This window comes from Selaginella moellendorffii, unplaced genomic scaffold (genome assembly GCF_000143415.4).
Source record: "Selaginella moellendorffii unplaced genomic scaffold, v1.0 SELMOscaffold_2, whole genome shotgun sequence".
NCBI lineage: Eukaryota > Viridiplantae > Streptophyta > Lycopodiopsida > Selaginellales > Selaginellaceae > Selaginella > Selaginella moellendorffii.
The window spans coordinates 2022799-2048530 of record NW_003314263.1 but is presented as its reverse complement, the minus strand read 5'-3'; the positions used below and the strand labels follow the sequence as shown (position 1 = coordinate 2048530).

Here is a 25732-nt window from a genome sequence, read left to right as displayed (position 1 = left end):
GTGGCCGAGACCGAAACGTAGGGGCTGTCATAGGAATCCACCCAGGCTGGAATGATAGTCTGGAAATTGATGTCCGGCGAGCTTACGTCCAGCAAAGATCGTGCTGCCGATGCTGCTGTGTGAGCCTCTACAAGGAAGATCGCCGATGCTACTAGAGCAGCGAGGAAAGTCGCCATTTCCCCGTAGTGCTTACGACAGTCCTCGAAGAAAAATCTCCTCTTTAGAAGGCCGTCGGATGAAATGGCCACGATTGAGATTCGGACTGTTACAGATATAGCAGCTGATCAGATCCTGTAACGAAATGCTTGACTTTTACTTCTCGTAAGAAGGAAAAAGAAAATGGTACCTCAAGATTTGTAGCCAAGGAACGAACCTCCACGGACTTTGCAGCCACTGAGAAAGTAGAGTACCAAAGATAAGTAGGTGTGGGAGAACTCGTACCGGGCCAGCTCGAGCAAATACGTGTCCGTCACACCGGACGCTTGACAAGATCCTTGGACTCTTGTTCTCTTTCAGCTCTCGCGAGTTCATCCACGAGGAACTTGATGATAGCAGCGCTGGGAGTAAGCACCTTCTTCATCTCGGAGAGAACTCGCACAGCTCGGTCGGTCTGTCCCAGCCGACAGAATCCTTGAATCAGAATGTTGAAAGTAGCCTCATTCACCACGAACTCGTTCCTCTTCATCTCCCTGAGAAGCTCGTAAACCATCTGAAGGTTCCGCGTCCTGAAAAGTCCTTTCAAGAGGGTGTTGTATGCAACTATGCTTTGGATTCCCCACTTGCTTTTCAGCTCCTGGAGGACGTTACGGGCCTCCTCCACCTGATCCTGGTTTGAGTAAGCAGCGATCAGGCCAACGTACCAGAGTTCGTCGGGGAAACAACTGGTGTGGCTTATCAGCCTTCGAAGGACCACATGAGCTTCGCTTGGCTTCCCTGCTTTGAAGAGAGCGTTCAAGAGTGTGCTGTACGTACCAACTGAAGGTTTGGAACCGAGCCTCACCATTTCCTCAAGAAAAGCCATGGCTACGACGGCCTTATCTTGACGACACATCGCTCCGACCAGAGCGTCAACTGTAGAGCCATCCGGCTTGATTCCTGCTCCGATCATATCTTCAAGTAGCTGACGAGCTTCCGCTAAGTTGTTCTCTTTGCAGAGGCTCTCGATCACAGTCGCGTAGAAAAAAGCCGTTGGAGAATTCCCCGTAGCAAGAACGACGCGAAGAACACGTTGAGCTTGCTCAAGACAGCGGAGGCTGGCTATGACAACGTTGCAGCTTGTTTCACTGATTTCGATTCCCTGTTCCAGTGATCGGACGTAAAGGTCACATGCTTCGTCTGTTCTGCTCCATCGGCAAAGCCCCACTATCAGTGTTCCATACGTGACACCATCCGGTGAGCAGCCTCTTTCAGTCATCTCCTTCACGCGCAACTTTGCATCACAGAGTCTGCCCGTCTTGCACAGCCCGTAGATGAGGGAGTTGTAGACAGCGAGATTTGGTTGGCAACCGTTCGCAACCATACTGTCGAAAACAGTTGAAGCAGCATCCAACTCGCCTGCTCTACAAAGCCCAGAGATGACAGAGCTGTAAACTGGAACTTTTGGTAAGATTTTCTTGCCAACCATTTCTTCCAGATACGAGTGGGCTTCGGATGCTCTTCCAGCGTTGCAAAGTCCTCGGATGAGAGTGCTGTAAGTCACTACATCGGGATGTTGTCCTGCTGTGACCATCTCTAGAAAGAGCTGATAAGCGTCGTTGACACGGGCGGCTTTGGAAAAGCCATCGATCAGGGTGTTGTAGGAAACAACGTTGGGAGTACAGTCATCTTCATTGCGTAGAGTTCCCAAAAGGTCGCGAGCCTCGCTCAGCCGCTTTGCTCTACAAAGACCAGCAATGAGGATGTCATAAGTGAAGATGTCTGGAACAAAATCGTTACTTTTCATCTCCTCTAGCAGCTCGTATGCCCTGTCAATCTCTTGCAGCCTGCAGTGTCCATGAATGAGCGTGTTGTACGTAAGGTTGTCGCCCTGGTAACCCTTGCGTTTCATGTCCTCGAGAAGATGGTAAGCTTTTCCCATATCACCGGCTTTGCAGTGTCCACCGATGACTGAGGTGTAATTCGCGAGCGTCGGGACCGGCATCTCCTGGAGAACCCGTTCCGCTTCTGCTACTTTCCCAGCCTTCACGAGGCCATTTATAACCACCGTGTAAGTCCAGTTGTTTGGAATCGCGGTATGCTTCATCTCTTCGAAGTAGTAGCAAGCCTCGTCGACTCTGATCGCCCTGAAAAGCCCGTCTATGAGAATAGTCCACGTCGCAGCACACGGAATGCTGGACATTTTCTCAAAGTAGCGGAGTGCCAACTCTAGATTCCCGGACTTGCACAGCGCGTTGAGAAGAAACTTGCACGTAAGAACCACCGGCCTGAGTCCTCGATCCACCATCTCCTCATACAGACTACACGCCAGCTTCAGCTTTCCAAAGTTGCATAGCCCCCGAATCAGTATACCATAGGTGATAGAATCGGGTATAAGCTCCTGCGGCCACTTCTCCTTGAAAAGCCTGTATGCTTCCTCACACTGGCCAGTCCGGATGAGAGCCTCGTAGAAACAATTGTATGTGTGGACAGTGTGCCTGAAATCCTGCCTCGTTCCAGCCCAGCCGAAGAAAACCATCGCGGACTCTCCATTTTTCACCATATGTAGAATCACCCCCACGAGTCTCTGCGAGAGCTGGCCGTTCCATTTCATCGAGAATCCTAATCTGGAGCTGCTCTCGACGATCTGGAGGAGCTGACGCACGTCCCTACGTTCTTCTAGAGTTAAAGCCCTGCTACTTCCATTGCTACTGCTACTAGCTACCTTATTCACCGCGAGCGAGCAAAACGTACCGATTCGATTGGAGCGAAGCGCTCGGAGGCCGATCGATGACGATAATCCGACGCCGCGGCCGCATAATCTACACCTTCCAAGAACTAGCTGCAAGGATTTGAAGCCGGATCTTCGCAGGCGCCCGGCGGAGGCGCATTTTCCAGCTCCACCGCCGGGAATTCTAGGCGCGCAGTGATCTAGATCGTGGAAGCTGGATTGAGCGCCGCCGCTGGAGAGCGCATTCATCCCTGGCTCTTGCCGCCCTCTCTCCCCTGTTATTAGGGCTAGCACAGCGTTGTAAGATCTCATCGAGTGAATAGGTCGTGGTAGGGTTTGGATGCGGCGATAGCGATAGCGATAGCGCGACGATTTGGGATCGCGGCGATGCTGCGAGGGCGGATTGGAGGCCAAGACGAGGAGGACGTGGAACCGGCACTGGACGGGCTCGCTACCGCCGCTGTGGCCGATCAAATCGTCCAGGTATTTCTCCATCGGGATCGAATGTGAGCTGAAATCGAGTGTTTCGATCATGGCAGAGGCTTGCTGGATCGGGATTTCCAGAGGATTTGGCGAGGAGGCAGCGGCAGGGATTCGGCGAGTATGTGAGGGAGCATCCGGCGGAGCTGCGGCGCTTGGCGACGGTGATTCTTCCGGAAAATCCAGAGGTGGAGCTCTTGACGCCGGAGGGCAGCGATGATAGCCAGCTACTCTCGGCTCGCCAGGCCATCCAGGCTCAATGCCGGGAGGCGCTGGGGTGGCTGTTATGGTGCGCCTTTGACAGGGATTTAGCGTCCGGGCTGGAAGAGGTGAAGGCACAGTGTGGCGCTAGAGGCGTGTGTGGAGCAGTATGGGGGGTGAACGACATAGCTTACCGGTGCCACACTTGCGAGCACGATCCAACTTGTGCTATCTGTGTACCGTGCTTTCAAGCTGGCGATCACAGTACGCACGACTACTCGATGATCCGGACTAGCGGTGGATGCTGCGACTGCGGTGATGGTACTGCCTGGAAGGAAAGTGGATTTTGCTCGAGACATCGGGGACCCGGGAAAGTCCCTCCACTGTCCGAGGGTATGGTGGCTCGGTTGGGTCCGGTGCTGGAGGCAATGCTGCTGGAATGGAAGGACAGGCTCTCGGCTGCTGTGACGGCTTCTTCCGGAAGGCCTAGGAAGTGGTCGACTATGAGCCCGGAGGAGAAGCTTGCGTCGCCGCTGTCGATGAGTATTATCAGCTTGCTGCTGGAGTTTTGCAACTGTAGCGAAAGTATGCTGAGCTTCACGGCCGAGAAGCTGAGTAGCAGTGATATCGGCTTGCTCGACATCCTGCTCACTGCTGAGTTTCTTCTGCCGAAAAACGTCTATACGAAGCTGCATGAGTTGCTCTATAAGCTACTCGGGGATCCAAACTTCAAGTACCGGTTTGCTCAGACTTTTATCAAGCGCTACCCCAAGTTTCTACGTGAGTCTCTGCAAGAAGAACAGATGTTGGCAAGGCAGCCAAGGGAGCACAGCATACTTGGCAGCTTCTCGGTACAGATCTTCACCGTGCCGACGCTCACTCCTCGTCTTGTAGTAGAGTGGAAGCTCCTGGATATGCTCTTCGGCATACTGAAGGATTTCTTTGTGTCCTGTATCGGCGACGATGGACGGTTTGTGGTAAGGCATGCCTTTGCTTTGGGGTCGGTTCTAATTTCCTGTGCTTTGCTGACAGGTTACTAGGCCTGCCATCCAAGAGCGTGCATACATGCGAGCAGTAGAAGATGTACGTTATGTTATGAGTCACTTGAAGGTGGCGCAGTACATAATACACGAATTTCCGCAACTGTGCAGGACGTGGTTGCACTTTTTGGCTTTCATCCAAGGTATGTATCCCCAGAAGAGAATCACAAGTATCCACATCGAGGAAGAGAGTGAAGACTGGGTTGCTGCATTTCTCTTGGAAACACAGATGGCCAACATCCACCGGCTGTTCGTCGCGGGTACATGTCTTACGGGAAATGATACAAGTTGGGGAAGTGATACCCAGGCGCAGGGTGGTATACAGGTTGGTATACAGGGTGCTGTAGCAGCCGGAAGTGAAGAGCACAGCACAGAGGCCTTCTGCATTGTGGAAGGCGCGAAGCTTTCTAAAGCGCTCATCTGGTTGATAGCTGAATGTGTTGGTGTTCTCGACCTTTGGTTTGCTGCGGATCAAGCAAGAGAAGCTGGCAAGGCCGCCAAGCTTGCATCTGGGGCGGCCAGAGGGGACGCTGGGCTGAGAAGAAAGATTCAACCGCGTGTAAGGCTAGCTCGGGGGATGACGCGTGATCGGCAATTCACAAACGCTGTCAGGCACAGGGACTACACTTCAAGAAGAAGTCTCGAGGCTGTTAGAGCAGTACCTGAAGCTGCAGAGCCAGCGTCCGAGGCTAGCGAGATGGACATAGATGGATCATCAGATACGAGTGAGACGAGCGAATGGTGGTGGATGGGAGCATCTTTGGAACCCGAGGGAACGTCTTCGAGTTTGCTGACGGGAGATAACGAATGGCCGGCCTTGGAGTTCGATGTTGGCAAGCAAGAGGTTTCGTTTCACATCCCGCTTCACAGAATGCTCGGTCTCCTGCTTCAGAAAGCTCTGGAGGAATACGAGTCCCAGATTAGTGCTTCTCCTCCGACCTCTCCCTCTGGCACTCTACTGCAGCTATTTCCCGAAGCTTTTCGTGTTACCGGACTGCCAGCTTTGCTGATGGAACATCCTCTTCGAATTCAGGTGTTATGCTCTCAAGTACATGCTGGGATGTGGCGTCGTAATGGTCACTCCATTGTAGGCCTCTGCGACATCTATCGTGCCGTGCCATGGTCAGTGGAATGGTTAGTGCGACTTGCTAGACATCCATTTGCAATTGACTTTATATCTAGCAGGTGTGAAGACAGTTTAGAGCTCGACCTGTTCATGCTGCAATGCTGCGCGTCCATGGCGCCCGCGGAAGAGTTTGCGGGACGAGTTTTCACTTGTTTCGGCCTTGCAGAGTACTTCTCACTGTACTTGTGGAAGCCGAATGAGTAAGATTTTAACTCTGCATATATTTTTTTTCACCCGACATTTTTTTTCTTTTTGTTGAAACAGATACGAGCCAGTCCTGGCACAAGAGATGTTAGTTCTGCTCATTCGTATTATTTCAGAACGTGGCTTCTGTGGTCTTTCGCCGAAAGAATCGTTACGTAGGGAACTTATTCAACGCCTGGCAATAGGGGATGCCTCGCACAGCTCCCTGACGAATGCATTGCCTCCGCGGCTTCGAGATAATGAGCATATGCAAGAAACGTTGGAAGCAGTGGCCAACTATAAAAGACCTCATGGCATGCAACAGGTATGAAAGGATATTTTGTCTCTACGTACTGTAACATTGGTTGGCGCGTTTCCTGCAGGGTAAATATGTCTTACGCGAACAGAGCTGGCGAGAGCTAGACCTTTATCACCCTCGATGGACACCTCGAGAATTACAGTCGGCTGAAGAACGCTACTTACGGGCATGCAAGGCATCGGCACATTTTTGTCAACCACCTCGCTGGCGTAAGCCATTTCTACCATTACAGAGTCTTTCCAAGATCGCTGTGTCGGCCAAGGTTCATGAGATATTGCGAGCTCTCTTTTTCCACGCTGCTTTCTCGCCGAACCTTTCGGAGTCTCGGGCACCTGAAAGCTTATTATTTACTGCCCTTCACCTTTTATCACTTGGGCTTGACGTCTGCAACACTTTTGCCAACAAAAGCTCAGCGGAAGCTTCATCAGTCTCGGGGCCTTCTATATCATCTGTCGATCGTCCCCCGCTTCTAGCTCTCGCTCCGGAGTTTGTGCATGTTGGCGGGGCAGACGGCACGCAACTATTTGATCGGCAGAGCACTCTTTCGTTATTGGTGATACTTATGAGAAAATATATTGCAAGCGAAGGGGCGCAACTTATTATCTCTGAAACAAGCCAGTCCAACGTCGGCTGCTTCATCAAGAAACTGCTACACAACTTTGCCGAGCTAGACCGTCAGTGTATGTACGCGATCGAGTCACTTGCGCCGGAGATATTACATCGTGTATCCACCGACTCGTCCTCCAAGGCGGAGGGAACGTCGCAGGACGAACTGCAAGCAGAGCTTTCCGACATAGAGAAGAAACGAGCTCACGCTCGGGAGCGTCAAGCTGCGATGATGGTTTGTCTTTTATTTCTGCTAATATGGAAGTTTTCTTACTGCGCACTTGTGTAGGCGAAAATGAGAGCGGCTCAAGAGAAGTTCATGGCGAGTGTAGAAAGCTCGAAAAGTTCAAACAAGCTTGACACCAGTAAGACTGAGGGTAAACGTCCTCGAGAAACATTAGCTGACGATGACATGAATGAGACAGGCACACCTTTGTGTGCTTTGTGTCGCGACAGAAGTTCTACCAGCCCGTTGTGTATGCTGACTTTAGTCCAGGTAATCTCAGGGTAACCTGGCAATCCGGTTCCTGACTCGTGCTTTGAAATTTCGCAGAAGTCCAGGTTGCTTGCACTTTCGCAAAAGCCAGTTCCTTCTTGGGACAAACCTTCAAGAGTTGTGGACGATACTCCAACTGCAGAAGATGACAATAGCGCTTCCCAAACCTTGGTACGAAGGGAGGCGGAAAACTTGATTTTGGAACTTAGGCAGTGGCTCGAGGGAGCTGCGGCAGATCCGAACGTGGACAGGCTGACCAACCGCGACGATTTTGTTGAACTTCTTCGGGGAGGATTACCGAGTATACTCAACACAGAGCGGTTTCCGGCTACTACTAGTGGAATTGAGGTGGATACAGATGCAAGCCTCGATGATACCTATGGCGAGTCAAGCCATCCTGTCGATCCGAAATGGTGGTGGGAACTTGCGGAAATGGTGTCTAACAAAGAATCGACAGACAACAATGAGACTCTGATCACAGTTCTGGCTGAGTACGTGGCAGCGGTCTCTCGTTCACAATCTGAACTCCAGCCTCAACCGGAAGACCCTCCACGCGGGAACCGTCGCCGCTATGGTATAGAGAGCAAAGTCTACAGGGATGTCGGGCTTGATTTTATCGGACTGCACCTTTCTGCCTGTGGCCACGCTGCTCATTACGAATGTGTTGAGCGCTATTACGCTTCCCTACTACAAAGGTACGTTTTTTTCTCTCTCTCTCTTTAGTTCTTCTACCTAAACTTTGGTGGTGCTACAGGTATTACAGTAGATCCTTGTTCGAAGGAGTACAGATTGTGGATCCAGACCTGGTTCGTTATTTAGTAAGTTTTTGTAGCAACTATCTACATCTTAACTGTGATTTTGCAGGGAGAGTTCCTATGTCCGGTCTGTCGTCGGCTGTCAAACTCCATTCTTCCAGTTTTAGATCCCTCTGCACGAACTCCCTTTGTTGCTGACGCTGTCGAGGGGTTTAGACTGGAGCAAGCGTGTTCGTTAATGGTTAGCGCGCAAGAGCTGGTTGCCAGGCCCGGGTTTCGGAACTCAGTCTCGAGGAAACTCGCAGATCCGCTGAGGATGGTACTGGAGTCCGTGTCAAAGCGGCTTTCTGCGCTATACTGCCTGGAGAAGGAGAAACTTTACACTTCCGAAGGAAGAAACTGCCAAGGCTTGTTTCTCTGGGACTTGCTCCGGTACAGCATTATGTCCGCGGAGTTGGCAGCACGTACAAGGAGTCTCATCCTCGGTAATCATGATGCAGCCAGCAGATTAGTTGCTTTGGAGGAAGCGTCAGAGGCGTCACGCGGGTCTACTCTACCTTTGCTCTCTCTGGCAGCCAACTTAACTCTGACACACAGCCGGCAAATTGTTCTACTCAGGTCACGGGGTATGCAGCTGATGGTGGGATCAGTTTGTCATGGCACGTCTCTGGATTTCTTGTCCGAACCGATGTCTAAAGGTAAGATCACAGGCTTTTGGTTCGCATGTATTGACAGCTTACGTGCATGCAGGTCATTTGAGCTCTTTGTTACACTTTTTGGAAAAGGGCCGTGATTCGGCCGATATACAGTTTTGGAAGCGTGTGGCTGATCCTGTGCTTGCACACGATCCCTTCTCTTCCTTGATGTGCCTGCTTTACGTACTTCCATTGCCAATACCGGCACGGGAAGGACCGCTCACCGCACTCGTTCATTTGTTTTATTTAGTCTGCTTGGTTCAAGTAAGTGCAAGTATTTTTCTAGTTTTACGACACTAACACAGGCATCTCTTTCAGTGCTTGGCATCAATGGGAAGATATGTGGTGGATGATAGCGTTCCTGCGCATTTGCAAAACTTTCTAGCAGTCATCCATGCAACACTGGCAGACACCTGCATCGCACTTCAATCTCCGGAAGGACCTGTGACTGCGCCGCTACAGTTCGAACAGATTCGGCTCTTTACGTTGCCTTACCTCAGACGCTGCGCGTTGCTACAGACTGTGATTTCTGGTACTTCTCAGCCAGTGCCCGTTGCAGGGTCGAACAGCTGGGAGCTTTCAAATGTTTACAACCACCTCTCAAGCTCTGCTTATCGAGAGGCTGCCGAGAGCTCTAGAGACACAGAAGCTGTGGAGATGAAGGAGGTTGAGGAGCTGGAGAGACGATTTTCCATCCCTCCGATGCAAGCCATATTGTCAGAAGAGGCGGTGCAGAATCTCGTCGTCAAGTGGTGCCAACACCTTCAGAGTGAAACAGGCTCACGCAGCTTCTCCATCGTTCCAAGACCAGTGCGAGCGGTAGCTCTGCAGCTGATGGTTCTCCCCCGACTTTTCCAAGACCTGATTCAAAGGTGTTTTTTTTCATTCATTTTTCTGTTTTCTTCCGTGACCATCAACCTTGCGTTCTCAATTTTCTGTGTAGATATGTGAAGGAATGCTGCCCCCGCTGCAAAACAGTACCCGAAAGGCCGGTGCTGTGCTTGCTGTGTGGAAGACTATGTTGCGGGACTGGCACAAACGGTTGTTGCAGGTTTGTCCAGCTCTGATTCTTTCTCTCGCGTTCGTCTGATTGGAATTGCTTTCTTATTTGCAGCGTACAAATGCAAAGCGAATGCTATCGTCACGCTATTTCTTGCGGGGGTGGCGTCGGCGTCTATCTCATGCTCCGAGTAAGTATAGTTCTCCTCTTCGAGCGTGGCTTTGTCTAAGCTCTTGTTCTTTCCAGAAAACAAACGTTCTACTTCTCCGCCGCGAGCGGCAGACAATGTGGCCGTCACCATATCTAGATGCTTATGGCGAGGAGGTAAGCGTTTCCTCCACAGCTGCAAAACTTTTTCTCGACCGCACCGCCTACTTACATTTCCATTTCCAAAATTCAGGATCAAGACATGCGGAGGGGGAAGCCACTGTTTCTAAGTGACGAGCGTTACGCGGCCTTGACTGCGATGGTAAGCCTTCTTCGTTTTCTGTCGCTGGGCAAACTTGATTGATTTCCATTCCAGGTCGCGTCGCACAGCCTCGACTACAGTTCATCGGTGCTGGCTCAAACAATCCGCGAGCCACTGTTTTGATCGCTGGGGAGTGTGCCTAGGAGGAGCAAAATAAACTCCAAAGAGCAAGCACTTTGAGTGCCTGTTTTATTTGGCTTAAGCCCAATGTATTTATTTGTAAAATCTTAAACCCTCTCTTTTTTCCTTGGGTTGTTTCAATCTGAGCCATTGACATGCCACGTCAGCTGATCGATCTCGCCATGTCAGCATAGCGTTTGTATCCTAGAGTTTTATATCGTTCGTATGCTCGCAGGCTGCGAGGATTAGAGATGGAGACATGGTCGCAGCTGCTGGTTATAAAATAAGAGATGGTAAGTCTGTGTGACCAATGAGATGGTAAGTCAATGTGACCAATTCTAAGTCTGTCCACTTTTTCCTGCTCGTAACAGGCTCTGGGACAGAGGATGACACCATTCCGGTTTCGCGATTGTGGAGCGAAGTTTGAGAAATGCCGGATGCTGGATTCATGGCTTTCCATTCCAGTGTCTGGATCATCCGCCTTCCAGCCCGTTTTCGTGTCAAAGTCTGCGGCCTGGGAGGATGTAGCAGTGGCTTCCAATCTGTTTGGAATACTCGAGCAGTGTCTCGCCAACCGCAGTTCTCACCCCGGAGATACAGACCTCCCATTTGCCTCTAGCTTGCCACCATGGTACACCAGCGGCTACTCAGACTTCCCCACCGCATCGTGCCGCGTTCTCTGCAGGGTAGCTCCTCTCTCTTCCCGATCTCTCTTCTCCGGCGCTAGGGCAAGCGATCGCGAAAGAGTGAAGCATGACTCTTGTAGCGATTGTCGGTGGTGCGATGGGGATTTTGGGGTCTTTATTTGGTTTTGCGTTGCAGTGGTATAAGTTTCATCAGGTGAAAGCAGCTCAAGAACACCTTATCGTCATCCCCTATGTGACGCAAACGCACTGATTGTATGAAGATCTACGCAAGGGAAGGAGGCGTGGAGAGACTTACCGGTGGCCAACGATGACGAGTGACATCAGAGCTATAGGAATTACTAGAGATGGTCGCTCACAATGTGCTTCGCTACATCAGGTAATGTTTTAGTTAAAAATCCTTTTGAAAATATTTTGTGTTTGTAGGAATGGGCAAAGCTATTGGTGTTATCGGTTCTTTGCATACTTCTGGCACCACTTCAATGTGCTAGGGAAGGTTCACACCCTCACCGAGAAGAGCATTGCCATGATGCTTTTGAGAGATGTAAGGAATTCTTTCGCAACTGATCTGGTTGCATCTCCAATCTTCCATCTCTTTGGTGGGGAACAAAAGCTTATGGCAGAGTGTGTTACAAAGGACAACGGCTCACTTATGTCTTACCAAGAGTTCCTTGTAGCCAGTGCCAGTGATATGGATCTTTCTGCTCGGGTAAAATAACTCGAGCAGAACATCTCTCACCAATTTATGCAGGTTAAAATTGTTGAAGGATGGTTCCTTGCCCTGTGTTACCTACAGAGCTTGAGTCCATCAGATATTGCGCGCCAGGAGGTGGTAGCCAGAGTCATATGCATTCAGAAAGCGTTGAAGGAGATTTGCACATATTATGATCCACAACAGGTTTACCATCGCAAAAATGCAGGTTGGAAACCATCCGAAGGAGACTCTGTCGGACACGTTAACAGTGACTAAAGGAAGAAGTTGGTGACTATAGTGTAACGATGGAAGTTGCTATGTAAGTAGAATGAAAGATTAACTTCTGTTTACTATTGCATTCCAAGAAACAGGTACTAAATGGCACGATTGAAACATCCCTGAAGCTCAAGAACCTGCTGATAACAGCGACCTGCGGGCTTGGGAGGTCGAGGTAAATCCACTCGAGTCCTCGATATTTTCGTGCACATGAGTGTAGAGCACGGAATCAGGACTTTATCCCTCACGCAGAGTCCAACTGACTCGGATGTAGTTGCAGAGTGAAGAAGTCAGCTGCTGAACATCTGGTGTGTGGACCTTGGCCTGCAAACAGTCAAAGAGTTTGTCAATCTGGAATGCCAAAAGCATACAACTGAGAGCAAACGCTGTCATGGATAGTCGACTGCAAAGCTCGTTTGTTCCAATGTAAGTTTGGTTTTGTGTAGTGCAAGTAGTAAGGCCTGCAAAGTAGACAATTCAGTCTTTGAGAACAAAAAAATGCTTTGTTCCTTACGATTTTGTGCACGATGTGCAGGTGCTTGAGGAAATGGTACTGAATACTAAGCGCTGTAATCCACCAACCACGAACGAGGCCTGAAAGAAGAACGTGATCATGGCAAATCCCCATCTACCTTTTGCAGGACTTCCGCCAAGTAGTTTCAGTAAAACGATAGTGAGTATTCTTAGTGCATATATTCACTAATTTTTCTTCCGTGTGCCATGGACAAGTTGTGCACTTTGGTAGTTGTTCGTTCGACCAACAATCTGCCGTGAAGACAGGTTACAAGGAAGAGCAAAGAAAGAAACAAGAAAAGACGTACTTGTAGCCTGGAAGAGCTTGAGGCTGTTCCTATCCACCTGATCTCCAATGCCAAACTATAAACTCCAATATCCACCCAGGATTGTCTTGTAAGGATCAAACAAGCTCTCGGTGTGGTATTATGAAACGGTGTTGTGTTGTTGTTGGTTCATACATTGTTAAATGTATGAGTTTATCATGACGATCCTTGGCAGCGTCTGGATCGCTGACGTGGTCTTGCACTCCTCAAGGCCAACGTCTAAAGGAGCCTTCGTGAAGACTCCATGTTTGACACGAGGAAGTGGTTTCGAGAATGGGGTTTGTCAGGCAGAACTCCAGCTTGATCAGTCCTCTTTGGATCTGCTCTCGTATAAAGTAGAAGTGCAGCTCAATGTATTTAGTACAAGAGTGGAACCTGGAGTTCTTGGTCAAGGCTAGACTGGTTGTCACACAATAGCTTGACCACACCTGTGTTAATTTGTAGATTCTGGAGGAAGTCCCTTCAGCCACGCTGCTTCCTTGGTTGCAGCTGCTGCAATGTACTCAGCCTCGGTACTTGAAATCACTGTAATAGCCTGTCGTTTGCTGCACCAGCTTGCGACATTTCCATTTAGCAGGAAAACGTAGCCTGTGGTGGTTGACTTCCTGTTGTCTGGATCACCATCAGAGTAACCAGTCAGCTTATTGCTGCTCTCGCCTCTGGAGTACTTCAAAGTTGTACCTCGTTTCAAAGCCTGCCAGTGTGCTGCGGAGGGACGGTCCAAGTACTTCGCCACTGTGCCCAAAGGTCAGGCCGAGTGGAGATTACCAGGTAGATCAGGCTGCCGGAGCGACTAGATTGCTGGGGAGATTGATCAAGGTATCAGCAGATAGTAACAGGATTAACATGAGCAAGGCCATACCTCTGGAGCACGTCGGAAACATATTTTGCCTGGCTTAGCTCCAGTGTACCATTGCTTGAGTCCGTAGAGAGCTTTGTTAAGCTTGCAAACGAGGTGGCTTGATAAAACCAGGGGGCTGAGCCACATACACCTCTTCATTGATGTTGCCGTTGAGGAACGCAGTATAAACGTGAAGTTGATGGAGCTCGAGATCCAATTCTGCAGCTAAGATTAGTAGCATTCGAATGGTTGTGAGCTTCACCACGGGGCTGTAAGTCTCCCGAGTAGTCCAGCCCATGAACTTGAGAAAATCTGCGTGCCACAAATCTAGCCTTGTAGCGCTCCATCAGCGTTGTACTTTTTCTTAAACAATGAGACGAGCTTTCTGCGAGCTGGAAGTTCAACCAGCGACCAAGTGTTGTTTTTCTGGAGAGAATCATACTCCTCCTGCATGGCTTCCTGCCCGTGCTCAGCTTCTGGTCCGTGCAGAGCCGCCTGGGGACCGAGAGAGGCAGGTGGAGCCGTCATAGCCCAGAAGTAGGCACGCTTGCCTGTAGCCATCGCCTCCTTGGCCTTGAGAGATGGTTTCACAACACGACCCGAGCGTGTCACCACTGCTGTGCCGGCTGGAGGAAAGGAATGCTGCATCTTGATATAACTCTGTCGCCAACGAACAGGTCAGCCACGAGCGTGGAAAGATCTGGCTGTTCCAGGTCGTTGGTGCTTGAGGATGCAGCCGCTGTGGCCTGTGGAGTCGTCAGAAGAGGTGTCGAAGGAAGAGAAGTACCGTGATCAGCTCGTCCTGCCAGATCGCCTCCTTCGGGCGCTCCTTCAGTAACTTCTCCTGGCTCTGCATCGGCTGGATTGTCTGGTGCTGGGAGGAGAATTGGAACGGCATCCAAACTCTCAGAAAGATCCACCAGAGGTGGTGGAGAAACGGGAGGGAGTCTCAGGGTATCTCGATAAAGATCAAACACCACATCTCACCAGAGGCTTTTACCTGGGTGTGATAGCCCACGAAGATGCATTTTTCACTCTTGGGATCCACTCTGGCTGGATCGGCTGAGCATGGACTACCCCTCCCACCCAGCCGAAACAGATGGAGAGCAAACTCCCAGTGCAGCGCAATGGCGTTCAAAGGAGTCTCGAGCCAAAGCGGTTAGGGCAACGTACTCTGCCTCTGTCGAGGACAGAGCGACGTGCAGCGATGATCGAGGCAGGAGCATCAAGGTGGTGATCGGTATGGTTTAAACAGTGTGTATAATATCTGATAAAAAAATTTCGTTGATTTTCTTTAGTCTCTCTAACTTAAAGACTTATTAAACCTGTACTTGGATAAATCCTTGAAGAGCAAGATCTTTACGCTTCTCATGTTCGACAGCTTAGAATTCGTCTGAAACCCTCTACTGACTGAATGGAGCTTTTGCACTGCCTGATTTCGTTTCCCGTTGCACGGAGCCTAATTCTTTGCTTTGGCTTGACCTTTAAAGGAGCCAGGCATCGTTGAGCAGATTACCAGTTGCATGCGTTCCACATTTCTCCCGAAGGCTGGCGGACCCTGATCAACTTGGGCCTGCTGATGCTCAAAGCTTATGCTCGAATCCTTGGCACTGGCTGGTTGCACCCGTTCTTAGTGGGGCCAAGCATGGAGATTGCCCCTGTTGTGCTAAACCCCGACGTATCAGCGTTTCTGACAATCACAAGTAAGGTGATTGTCATTGCATTCTCCTTAGGTAATGATCTGCAAAGCGTTTCTGACAATCACAACAAGTTGGGTGATTGTCATTGCATTCTTGGCACAGGGGAGCCCTCGTGAGAAAGAAATTCGATTACACTCACACTTATAGTTGGCGCTTTGGCGAATAAAAACATGGATGGCTTGGGTGTGCAGATCACTTAGGCCTATTTTCGTGAGAAGGGAAGCTGAAAACCCAGATTCAAAGATGAGATGCTGGAGTTTCATGATTGAGAGTCTTGGAGATCATTACGCATCTTTGAGCTGCGTTTAGCACCTAGGGGATTTAATCTCAGTGTTGACGATGTACAAACATTGGTGCAAGTTTCTTGGTCAGGGCATTTCCTACTTCCAGAAACTATGGGCCACACATCAGCCAGAACTGAGCATGTTTGCCAGGCCAGAAAATTGTCCCCATCAAACACCTCCTGGGAGGAGGAGGATGACGCCATTTCACAGTTTAACCGCAAAGATGATTACCCTAAATCTGATACCACATTCAAGTGCGTTACCACTATATTCGTGAGCAGATCATAGCAGGAACTTTGGCTCTACAGTATCTGGCCACTACTGAGCAGATTGCAGATATCTTCACCAAGCCGCTGCCACGGACTTCTTTCTTCAAGCATGGAGTTCATGTTCCAGGGCGATGGGGCGATGGGGCGATGTTCATGCTGGCAATCAAGACCCAACCGGTGAACCTCGAGGGCGAGTGTTAGAGATAGACGACATGCTAATTAGCGACAGGCTCTGGAAGTGTATTTACCACCTCCATCAGATCTCAGCATTGATAGTTTCATCACGCTGCTTCTCAACCTCAAGCTTGTACACTGGAAGACTGGAAGTACCTCTTTTTGTGGCGTGTCTGGACCTGAAACGGTCCACAAATATCAGAGTGCCCAAGTGCCAAAGGTTGAGCTGCATAGATCTAGAAAAAGAATATCACTGTCCAAAAATCTTGCTTCCTGGATCGTCCCATGGCTGCCTCTCAGGATTTCCCTGTTAGGAAACACCTGTCCAAACAAAGCAAGGATGGACCAGGGAATACCTCTGATCTCTCAATGTCCTAGGCTGAAGCTCCCATCGTCTCAAGCTCCACAACTGTCGTTCATCTATGGAGTATATGGGGCTGTAACTTCTCTCTTGATTCCTGCTTTCTCGCAGAACAGAAGAATGTCGCTGCTGCTTCCCCATAAGACATGGCTCACACGGTGGCATCTTGGTGGACTTTATGGGCAAACCATCCATCAAAAGATCTGCGTGTCTCAGCTACATGGACTGTTGCCTTTCGTTGTTTTACAGGGCAGTCTCAACTTAAGTGTCCCTTCTTGCATAGTTGCCGGAAAACATATGAAACTAAAAAAACGTAACGTTTTAAACGTGTTAAAAAACGGCGTTCTAAACTCCCAACGCTATTTGCGAAAAGAGACAAAGGTTTCTTTAGGGTTTCTTCAGGGTTCATGTAGTCATGGCAGGAATTGGAGGACGCTGCAAATGCTGGAGCTGGAAGCATGTGATACGAGCAGAGTGGCACTGGACATGTAAGTATTGTCATGAGATTCACACTGGGGGAGCGGAGTGAGTGCGAGCACATCTTGCTGGAGTTCGGGCAAGAGGTGTGAAAACGTGCAAGGCAATGAGGGAGATCCCTTATGAAGTTCTTAAAAAAGCTCTCAGCAGTTTTTCCGATTTCGAGCTAGCAGACCCAGCAGATGCCGATGATGGGCATCTACTGCAGCAAGCCACACAAGGTTCAGGGGGGCCAGCAGAATCTATGGTGGCAAGCACGGAGAACTGGTCCAGTGTTGGGACAAGCAGAACAGTGAAACGTAGATCCTTAGATGGAAATTTGGTGACATTTTTTGATACTGCTTCGGCTGAGGCACTGGATGATGCTGTTGTAGAATTCTTCTTTGCCGAGAACATCTCCTTCAACACAATCCGAAGAGACAACTTGAAGAGAATGCTGAAAGTTGCCGCAAAAGTGGGGCGTCCAGCGATTGACAACCTCATGGGATATGAGAAGTTGTGGACAACTAAGCTACAACGAATATACAACAATGTTCAGAAGCGACTTGAAGATGTATGGCTAAGTTGGAGGACATATGGTTGTACCATTGTCACGAATGGCTGGTCTGATATCAAGAAGCGCCTTCTTCTCTCATTTGTTTTAGTATGTTATTCAGTTGGGTTTTATAAACTTAATATCAGATTAAAGTGTCTTTAGTAAATATTAGTGTTTTCTTAATCATTTTAGGCTTTACCATGTAAACATTTGATTGTCCTGAAAAAAACGTTTTAAATGTTTGAACGTAGCTGCAACTATGCCTTCTTGTGACAAGTGCCACTAGTTGAATTCGCGCCACTCACCACGCTCAGCTTTCTCGCCTTTGCACCACCACCCTCTCAAGGTCACGATTGCTTCTTGGAACCCAGGCAATCAAAGACTGAACGGCATGCTTGAGTCGCCATCACAACGCTGGTAACCTGGCCATCACGACCAACCAGCAATTTCTCGTACTGGACCAGCTCTGCCATCAATTGTTGTTGAGTGTGGGTGGATCTTACAGTTCTGGCTGTGATGGCGGCTAGGCTCAGCTCCAGTATGGAATTAGAGAGGTTTTTGTTAGCTGAGATTTAAAGGAAAATAACATCTGCCCAAACCCGAATTGGACAAAACTGGGCCGGATCTCGCGAAGTTGTTTCCCAAGAAACCACATCGGGACCGCGTTGAATTCAGCATCGAATCAAGAAGGCGAATCTCTAGGGCTTTTCTCTGCATTCGGGTGATGAATTTCTGAACGAGGCCGTAAAATATATCGTGCCAAATCATTGACGTCCTTCGTTGCATCAGCGGCGGTTCACATGATCGCCGCTGATTTCGTGATGTCAACGTGAACACTGTACAACTGAGGCTCCATTTGCGCGACTGTCTAGGTCTTGCCAGGTCTATGGTAAACTATTGTTACCCTAAATCTGAAATCTTATAGCATGTGGATACAGCAGAAAAGACTTGGCATGTGTGTTTAGTACGCCAGTGTGACGGTGGCATTCGGAGACAGTGAGAACTAGACAATACAATTGTTGTGCCAGTCGCAAGCAACCGGCCTTCCGGGTATTGTTTGCAGCACTCCTTGACATATTTACAAGAAGAACAAGGAAAAGTCACATGGTCAAGGAGTGCGGGCTGGGTCAACGCCCTAGATTCACGTCTGAGTACAGCACATAAACTGGATTATAAGATACTTGATCAAAACCAGGGAAGGCGAGCAAGCAGGCCAACGCGTCCAGTTCCCTAAAGGGGACGCTCTCATTCCCTAGGGCGCCAACAATCTCTACACATGCAATCCCCGGCTTTTATAACTCAATCAGATTTTATTCGTAGTATATTCGTATTAGAATATTTGTTTGAATATGAATCTAATCCAACGGTTGTGATCATCTACAATAGGGGAGGCTTGCTGGCCATTGGATCCCAAGCCCAGTGGGAAAAAATTTCCCGATGTTAGTTTTGGCCAATGGGTGAGATCCGAAGGCCCGGCTTGTCATTAATTCAAAAATAGATAAGCAAATATGGTTCACCAGCGAAAGGATGTTACGTTAATTATCAAAGCAGAATCATATGGTGCTCTTTTTATTCTTCTTAGGACAGGAAATCTCGGTTCTACACCTGGGAGTTGAACAAGCAGTCCCACAGTTTGATCACATGCAACTGCCAAAAGATCTTGGCGCCGTAAGGCTCGAGAGAATGTGTTCTCAATGTTGCAAATCCTTGAACAAATCTAAATTCTCCACTTCCTCCCACGATTGAAATCTCCCTCTGCGGATCCAGAGCGCGGTTCTGACCCAGTAGATTGATGTTCCCATCTCGCCCCTCGAGCTCCAGGGTGATGCTTGCCAGGAGGCTGATGTTGCTGATAGAATCGAATGCTAATATTCCTTTGGCTCTTCCCACGAGCTTGGAGTCGATCGAGGGGCCTTCTGTCAGCTTGTCATCGATGATGGCCACCATTCCAAACATGGTGGCGTTGTTCGTGCCTGGAAGAACAATTGCCGTGGTGACATTCACCCCGGGCGTTGGGAAGAAGAGATCTTGGAGGTAGAAGCTGATAACTTCAGTGCACTTTGCAAAGTGCCTGCTAGAATCCGTTGCCGCGCAAGAACTTGCTGCAAAGAAAACTACCACTACAAGGATCTGGATGAGTTTAGCCATACTCGTGCTTGTAGGTCTCCCGGATAATTGAGGAGGTAAATATTATTTCTTTTGTAGAAGAAGAGATGTGGTAGCTTCCAGGTTGATCTTCCAGAAGCAAAGAAACATTCTAGTCCAGAAAAAAAAGTATATCACGGTTTGATTTGACTTTGCCTTTAGCTTTATATGGCTTGTTTTACCAAACTGGAGCACGTAACGCTCCGTCTTGATCTTACGAGTCCTCGTGGCCAAGAAGTAAACGTTTCTGAAACAAAACAAGTGTTTCATCAACCATGCTCTCGACTGTGAGATAGACGCCGACACAGCTTTGCAATGTACTCTGCAAAAGACTCAGAGGACACCATAGAAATAGACAAACAAAGTCTTCCACATGGCAACCATAGCACCGGCCTTTGCCTATCTACATTGAAAAGGAAATGTAAGATGGTCTTGGTCAGCAGTTGACAAACACCTCATCCTCCCATATAAAAACCTGGAACTTTTCAAAAACTCCCGGGCAGATCAAACCATGGAGAATCTATGGCCCAGGAAAAAAATCATGTATCAAGATGTTGGGTATTTTAATAAGAAAAGGATTTTTTTGTTAACCCATATTAATTAATTAATTATAAATACATTTAATTTAGTGTTAAACATACTAGTTAAGAGCCAACTTGGTCATGCTGCTTAGGTTAACATGGTAGAATGCCAAAACTACCTCTAGGTAAAAAGAAGCATCCCATAGTTATTAATCTTGCTTCTAGGAAGCAATCAATTCTAAGTTTTTTTAAGGCTACCACGCAAATAGAGATTGAGGATGATATTGAGGAACTGGATGATAATGTACTATCAAGGCATTTTAAGGAGCATTGGGAGTAGAGTAGAGTTTGATGCAATTGAAAGCACAATGTTTTGCAAAATTTACAAGGCAAATCCATGGACTAAGAATATTTTTGGTAAATAGGGTAGTAGTAATTTTTGAAAGAGTGCCTTATGTAGTCATGTTAGCTCTAAAGATCATAAAGAGTCTGTATTTGTTAAGGAGGTGCGCCGTAGGAAGCAACAATCAATTTCAAAAGTTACAACTAAACATCTACACCATACTAAATAAGGGGTGCTTATGTTATTTCGTTATGCTTATTATATTGCAAAAGGATTTCCTCTATTACTTGTTTTCTAGAGCTAATTGAACTTCATTGATTTAACGGGATAAACATTCCAAGATATTACGATAGTGACAAAGATTGTTCACAACTGATAATTTCTATTTATGAGGTATGTTTAGAGACTATGTTAATTTAAGAGACTATGTTAATTTAAAGACTCTAAAGAGACTATGTTAATTTAAAGACTCTAAAGAGACTATGTTAATTTAAGAGACTATGTTAATTTAAAGACTCTAAAGAGACTATGTTAATTTAATTCTAACATGGTTCATATGCTTGGTTATAGTTAAAATATCTTACAAAAAGTCAGGGAAAGTCCTTATTTTGGATTGATGGTGGATGAATGGTATTCCTTAAATTGAATTTATTAGTTTACTTATGATTCAATTTAATTTTCTTTTCTTAAGCAGTGTTCACTATATAGCACATTGAGCCAATTTATATATGGAAGATGCTTACAAGAATGGAGAATGTGCTCCACAATGCACGAAAATTGATAAATTAGTAAACAAGGTAGTAATTTACTTCGGCAAAAGCTCAAAAAGGTTGACTAAACTGATGAAAATTGAGATGGAACATGATCATATCAAACTTAAACTGTAGCACATACAAAATACAAGGTGGCTAAGTTGTGGAAGGGCTTTCTCTAAGCTTTGCAAATATTTGGAATCAATAGCTAAGCTTTTCAAACAAAGTGGCAAGTTACAACTTTACAACAAGCTAAAAACTCTCAAGAACATGTATGTTTTGGATTTTTTGGCTGATATTATACAGGTGATGAGTAGTCTCAATCAGAAATTCCAAGAGAAGTTAATCAACATCACCATGGTTGGACCCTTGTGCTGATAGACTATTATAAAGCTAAACCAGTATTACATTAATGATGAGATTGATTTGAACAATAATCCCATGAATACATGCATCCTTGATAGTGGTAGTAAGGATGGCTTCCTTCATGCTTTGAGAGTTTTAGTTAAAAAAAATGCTTACAAAACTATATAGTTGATCTGGTCAGAAGATGGAAGTGATTTTCAAGAAGCTATGCAGTTTTAAATCTCCTTTACTTCTACTCTCATTTCAGCTATTAAACAACTGCAAGATACAGAGATACTCTCCAAGATGTAGGTTTTAACTCTAGTTAATTTGCCAATCTTTGTCAAGGAAAACAAACAATTTGGGATTAAAGAGGCAAGGGAGCTTGTAGAATTTTATGAAAGCATTTAGAGGTGGATGGAATTCTTGTTAAAGGCATTGTGGATCCTTTAGCCTTCATGGAAAAGTATTTGACTTGCCTTGTAGGAATGGAAAAGATGGAATTTTATTGATATGTGGAGCATCATACATAGTCAAGCAAGTTGGGTAAAGAGCTTTCCAAATTTACTTTGAGTTGGTGAAATTGGGATGGTGTAGTGTGTTAGCATTGCAAGTTGTGCAGTAGAATAAACTTGATCAAGAAGAAATACAGAAATCACATGAGTACTGAAACAGTTGATGCTCTCATAAGGATTTCAACTGAAAGTCCTAAAATTCAGAAGTTTAACTTTGATGAAGTCATGGACCACTGGAACTATGACAAATTTTCTTGCAATTGTAAGCTTATTTAACCTTTTTTTAATTAATAAAAGGATTTTTACCTAAGAAAATTTTGATTAGAAGATTTAATCCTGAGAATTTTGAAAAATACTTGGAAGTTAAACTCCAAGGAAGATTTTTGCTTTGGAAGGTGAAAGGGTTTGTCAAACACTGGTCTAGGTTGCTCACAAAAGCTCATGAACCACACAGAGATCTTGGAAGGACTCTGCATGGTAGAAATGGCTGACAGAAATCTGGTTTGCGATGGCGTCTGGCATCCACCAAGTCACTGCATGTGTGCCAGCTCGAGTCAGGATGCATTTGCACCCGTCCTTTCATATTGCTTGGTCAATGCAAGCAGCAAGACTTTGCCGTTTGGTTTGGTCGGATGCTTTCACAGTTTGAAATTTTTCGAAACAAGAGCCTTGCCTGATGTCAGATGAAGTTCTCCTATAAGAGCAGTCGCCTTAATCGGCCAAACACCACACGAATGGATCTAGCACTTGCTGTCAGCTTTGCAATTTTCATCGCTCTCTGGGGCTTGTGGCTCTTGAAAGCTCGTTCAAATCTTCCACCAAGTCCATGGGGATTGCCCCTGATTGGCCACTTACACTTGCTAGCGGGAATGCCCCCGCACAAAGCATTGCAACGCATGGCCAACAAGTATGGTCCTATTATTTCCTTGAGGCTGGGAATGATCCCAACTGTGGTGATCTCCAGCCCAGAGCTTGCCAAGGAGGTGTTCACCACACATGATCTAAATTTTGCTTCCAGGCCGTACATGGTTTTCGGCGAGTATTTCAGTTATAGCTCTGTTGGACTTGTAAGTAGTCCCCATGGAAAGCTATGGCGAAACACCCGCAAGCTGTGTACAACGGAGCTCTTCACGGCCCAGCGTATCGACTCTTTCTCTTGGTCAGAAGGGAGGAGCTCTCGCGTGCGTTGGAGGGGATTTTGAAGGCTCATGGCAATGACAAGCCTGTGGAGGTGAGAAAAGTGGCCAGTGTTTTCGCCTTCAACATCACATCACGAATTGTGATGAGCAAGAGGTACTTTGGTGACGAAAACGTGGATGCCGATGCCATGGAATTCAAGGAGCTCAATGACAATGTTCTTGAGCTGACCATCAATCCCTGTCTTAGCAACTTGGTGCCCTGGTACCTGAGATGGCTGGACTGGCAGATCCCTCGGTACAAGCGAACATGCCAAGCAAGACAAGTTCTTGCAAAAGATCGTTGACGAGCACAAGGAGACAACACGGAAATGCAAGGACTTCCTTGATATCATGCTTGACTTCTTTGGAGCAGGGACACAAGGGGAGACATATGTGAAGGCAAACCTCATGGTAACCCGTGCAAAACTTTTCCATATTGCTGCTAACAGGTATTTCTATGACAAATGCAGGAGATGTTAATTGGTGGAACTGATACCACCAGCACTGCAAGTGAGTGGCTCATAGCTGTATTGATGCACGATCCTCGAGTCATGGCCAAGCTCCGCGAGGAGCTCGACAGGGTTGTGGGCAATACTCGGATAGTGCAAGAGTCGGACCTCCCAAAGCTCGAATATCTCCAGCTCGTGCTCAAGGAGACATTGAGACGCTATCCTCCGGGTGCCATAATTATGCCGCACATCTCAAGCCAAGCATCCAACGTTGGCGGCTTTCACGTTCCAAAAGGGACCACTCTCCTGGTGAATTCATGGGCGATTGGAATGGATCCGGCAGTATGGGAGAATCCCACACAATTCCCATCGACGTCAAAGGCCAAAACTTTGAGCTCCTCCCGTTTGGATCCGGCCATAGAAAGTGTCCAGGAATGGCCATGGGATTGCGAGCAGTGGAGCTTCTCGTGGCGAATCTTATCCATGGATTCGACTGGAGCTTTGTACGCCGTCCATGGAAGATGTTTTTCGCAGTGCTATTCAGCTCAAGATCCCATTGTAAGCCATGGCAAGTCCAAGGTTCCCAAAGGATGTCTACATCAATCAGACATCACATCTTTAGTCACCACAAAATAAATTCTACTCAATGCTGGCTAGACTTGCGTCTCTCCCATATAGATCGGAGAAATCTTGGTTGTCCCAGCAATATATACATTGTCAGATCCAAATTCCAAGGAGAGTGGAGAACCGCCATTTGAAGGTCTAGTGTGATCTTTCCAACCACGCAAAAGTTTAAATCGTGCATTTCTAGTCACCTTGTATCCCCTTTGCCCAGCTGCCAAACATTCTATTCATTAATCCAAATAGCGTTCATCAGCCAACTGTAATTCGAGCTTGATCACGTGTTGAAGACCAGGCCATCGAATGCTGGTCAAGCATAATCACAATTTACGGTCAAGGAGGGTCAAACTTTGGTCGTCCTTGAAAAAAAGACAACGGTAAAGAGCCAAATATTGGAAAATCTACCTCCGACTGAGAACATTCTAAAACTTGAGAGACGTTCTCAGGTGTCCAGTTTGCCTTGAGCTCGTCCCAGGCACGTCTTGCAGTGCTGATTGTCTCCAGGTTCCTGCTCTCTGCCACAGCCTTGTGGAACAGCATCCAGCTTCCATTTTGGAGCTTCCTGTGGCGTGCTTGAGATGAGTGAGTGGAATTGAGTATCTGGAATTGATGCTCATGCTAACAATTATTTCTATTTAACAATTCTACTAAACTCTTTTCTCAAATGAAAAAAAATGCTACACTTAGCAAAAAATTTGTTTTTTTCTTGGGATTTTATAGTTTATAAAATTTAAAAGTATTATAACTTTAAAGAAGGTTCATTTGTATCCTACTCTAGTGCTTAATACTTTTTTAAGGGCTAGAAAAAAATGAAATAAGAAAACAATCATTGAACATTTTGTGAACCCTTAATTGCCACTGATCTCATTTATATTATTGGATTAATTATTGTACCATTAAGATGAGGCTAGAAACAAAGCTAGCATCGTAGATGACCTTCCAGCAGCAGCAATGGGAAATTAAGAAGTTAATCATGCATAAAGATATTTTTATTTTAAGCAGAAATTCAATCATATCACCCCATAGAGCCATTAAGCTCTATAAACTCTATATAAAACCAAACCTTACAATGTATAAGAAGTCTGAGAAGGCAAGAGGAAATCACTGCCAATTACATCTTCTAGTTAAGATACCTTTATGATGACCTACACAAGCCAAAACTCTACTGAGTGCTCTAAAGCCAGATATGCTACTTCAAAGATTCAAAGTCTTATACTCTTTTTTTTTTTGCCTTTAAAGTTAAATGATCAAACTTTCGAACAAGAAGATTATTAATGCCCTTTTTCTTAAAAAGCTAATTGGGTCAAGAAATGTGTGACCCCATCCAAAAACTGATTATTGTTGTAGCAATAACCATTTGTAGTGCCTACTTAGTAATGTTCACTATAGCTTAGTGCCTATTGAGCACAAACC

At 46.9% G+C, this 25732-nt stretch overlaps 3 protein-coding genes and 1 pseudogene across 3 annotated transcripts; 2 read left to right on the top strand and 2 right to left on the bottom strand.

The window, feature by feature from the left end:
* Positions 1-51: 51 nt before the first annotated feature.
* LOC9662198 (pentatricopeptide repeat-containing protein At1g62910) lies at positions 52-3134 on the bottom strand. The gene is made up of 2 exons (XM_024664089.1): positions 347-3134; positions 52-291 (listed from the first exon to the last, which is right to left on the bottom strand). Exon 1 carries the CDS (start codon positions 3113-3115, stop codon positions 470-472), a length of 2646 nt encoding a protein of 881 aa, XP_024519857.1. The 5' UTR covers positions 3116-3134; the 3' UTR covers positions 52-291; positions 347-469.
* Positions 3135-3173: 39 nt separating this feature from the next.
* LOC9662197 (E3 ubiquitin-protein ligase PRT6) lies at positions 3174-10483 on the top strand. The gene is made up of 17 exons (XM_024659276.1): positions 3174-3349; positions 3406-4524; positions 4580-5721; positions 5770-5913; positions 5978-6221; positions 6280-7056; positions 7111-7317; positions 7375-8012; positions 8072-8123; positions 8182-8770; positions 8823-9031; positions 9086-9639; positions 9711-9818; positions 9882-9957; positions 10014-10091; positions 10168-10236; positions 10291-10483. Exons 1-17 carry the CDS (start codon positions 3254-3256, stop codon positions 10357-10359), a joined length of 6171 nt encoding a protein of 2056 aa, XP_024515044.1. The 5' UTR covers positions 3174-3253; the 3' UTR covers positions 10360-10483.
* An 8534-nt stretch (positions 10484-19017) lies between these two features.
* Positions 19018-19598, bottom strand: LOC9662196 (dirigent protein 21). Its single transcript, XM_002962459.2, has one exon. It carries the CDS (start codon positions 19596-19598, stop codon positions 19050-19052), a length of 549 nt encoding a protein of 182 aa, XP_002962505.2. The 3' UTR covers positions 19018-19049.
* Positions 19599-22805: 3207 nt separating this feature from the next.
* On the top strand, positions 22806-24320 carry LOC9660974 (annotated as a pseudogene).
* The last annotated feature ends 1412 nt before the right edge of the window (positions 24321-25732 follow it).

Excerpts from the sequence above, each read along its gene's own strand:
- LOC9662198 (XM_024664089.1), bottom strand. The coding sequence starts at position 3,115 with ATGAATGCGCTCTCCAGCGGCGGCGCTCAATCCAGCTTCCACGATCTA.
- LOC9662197 (XM_024659276.1), top strand. The coding sequence starts at position 3,254 with ATGCTGCGAGGGCGGATTGGAGGCCAAGACGAGGAGGACGTGGAACCG. Across the intron at positions 5,914-5,977 it reads TACTTGTGGAAGCCGAATGA|ATACGAGCCAGTCCTGGCAC; the intron begins GTAAGATTTTAA and ends TTGTTGAAACAG. Across the intron at positions 9,640-9,710 it reads TTCCAAGACCTGATTCAAAG|ATATGTGAAGGAATGCTGCC; the intron begins GTGTTTTTTTTC and ends TTTTCTGTGTAG.
- LOC9662196 (XM_002962459.2), bottom strand. The coding sequence starts at position 19,598 with ATGGCTAAACTCATCCAGATCCTTGTAGTGGTAGTTTTCTTTGCAGCA.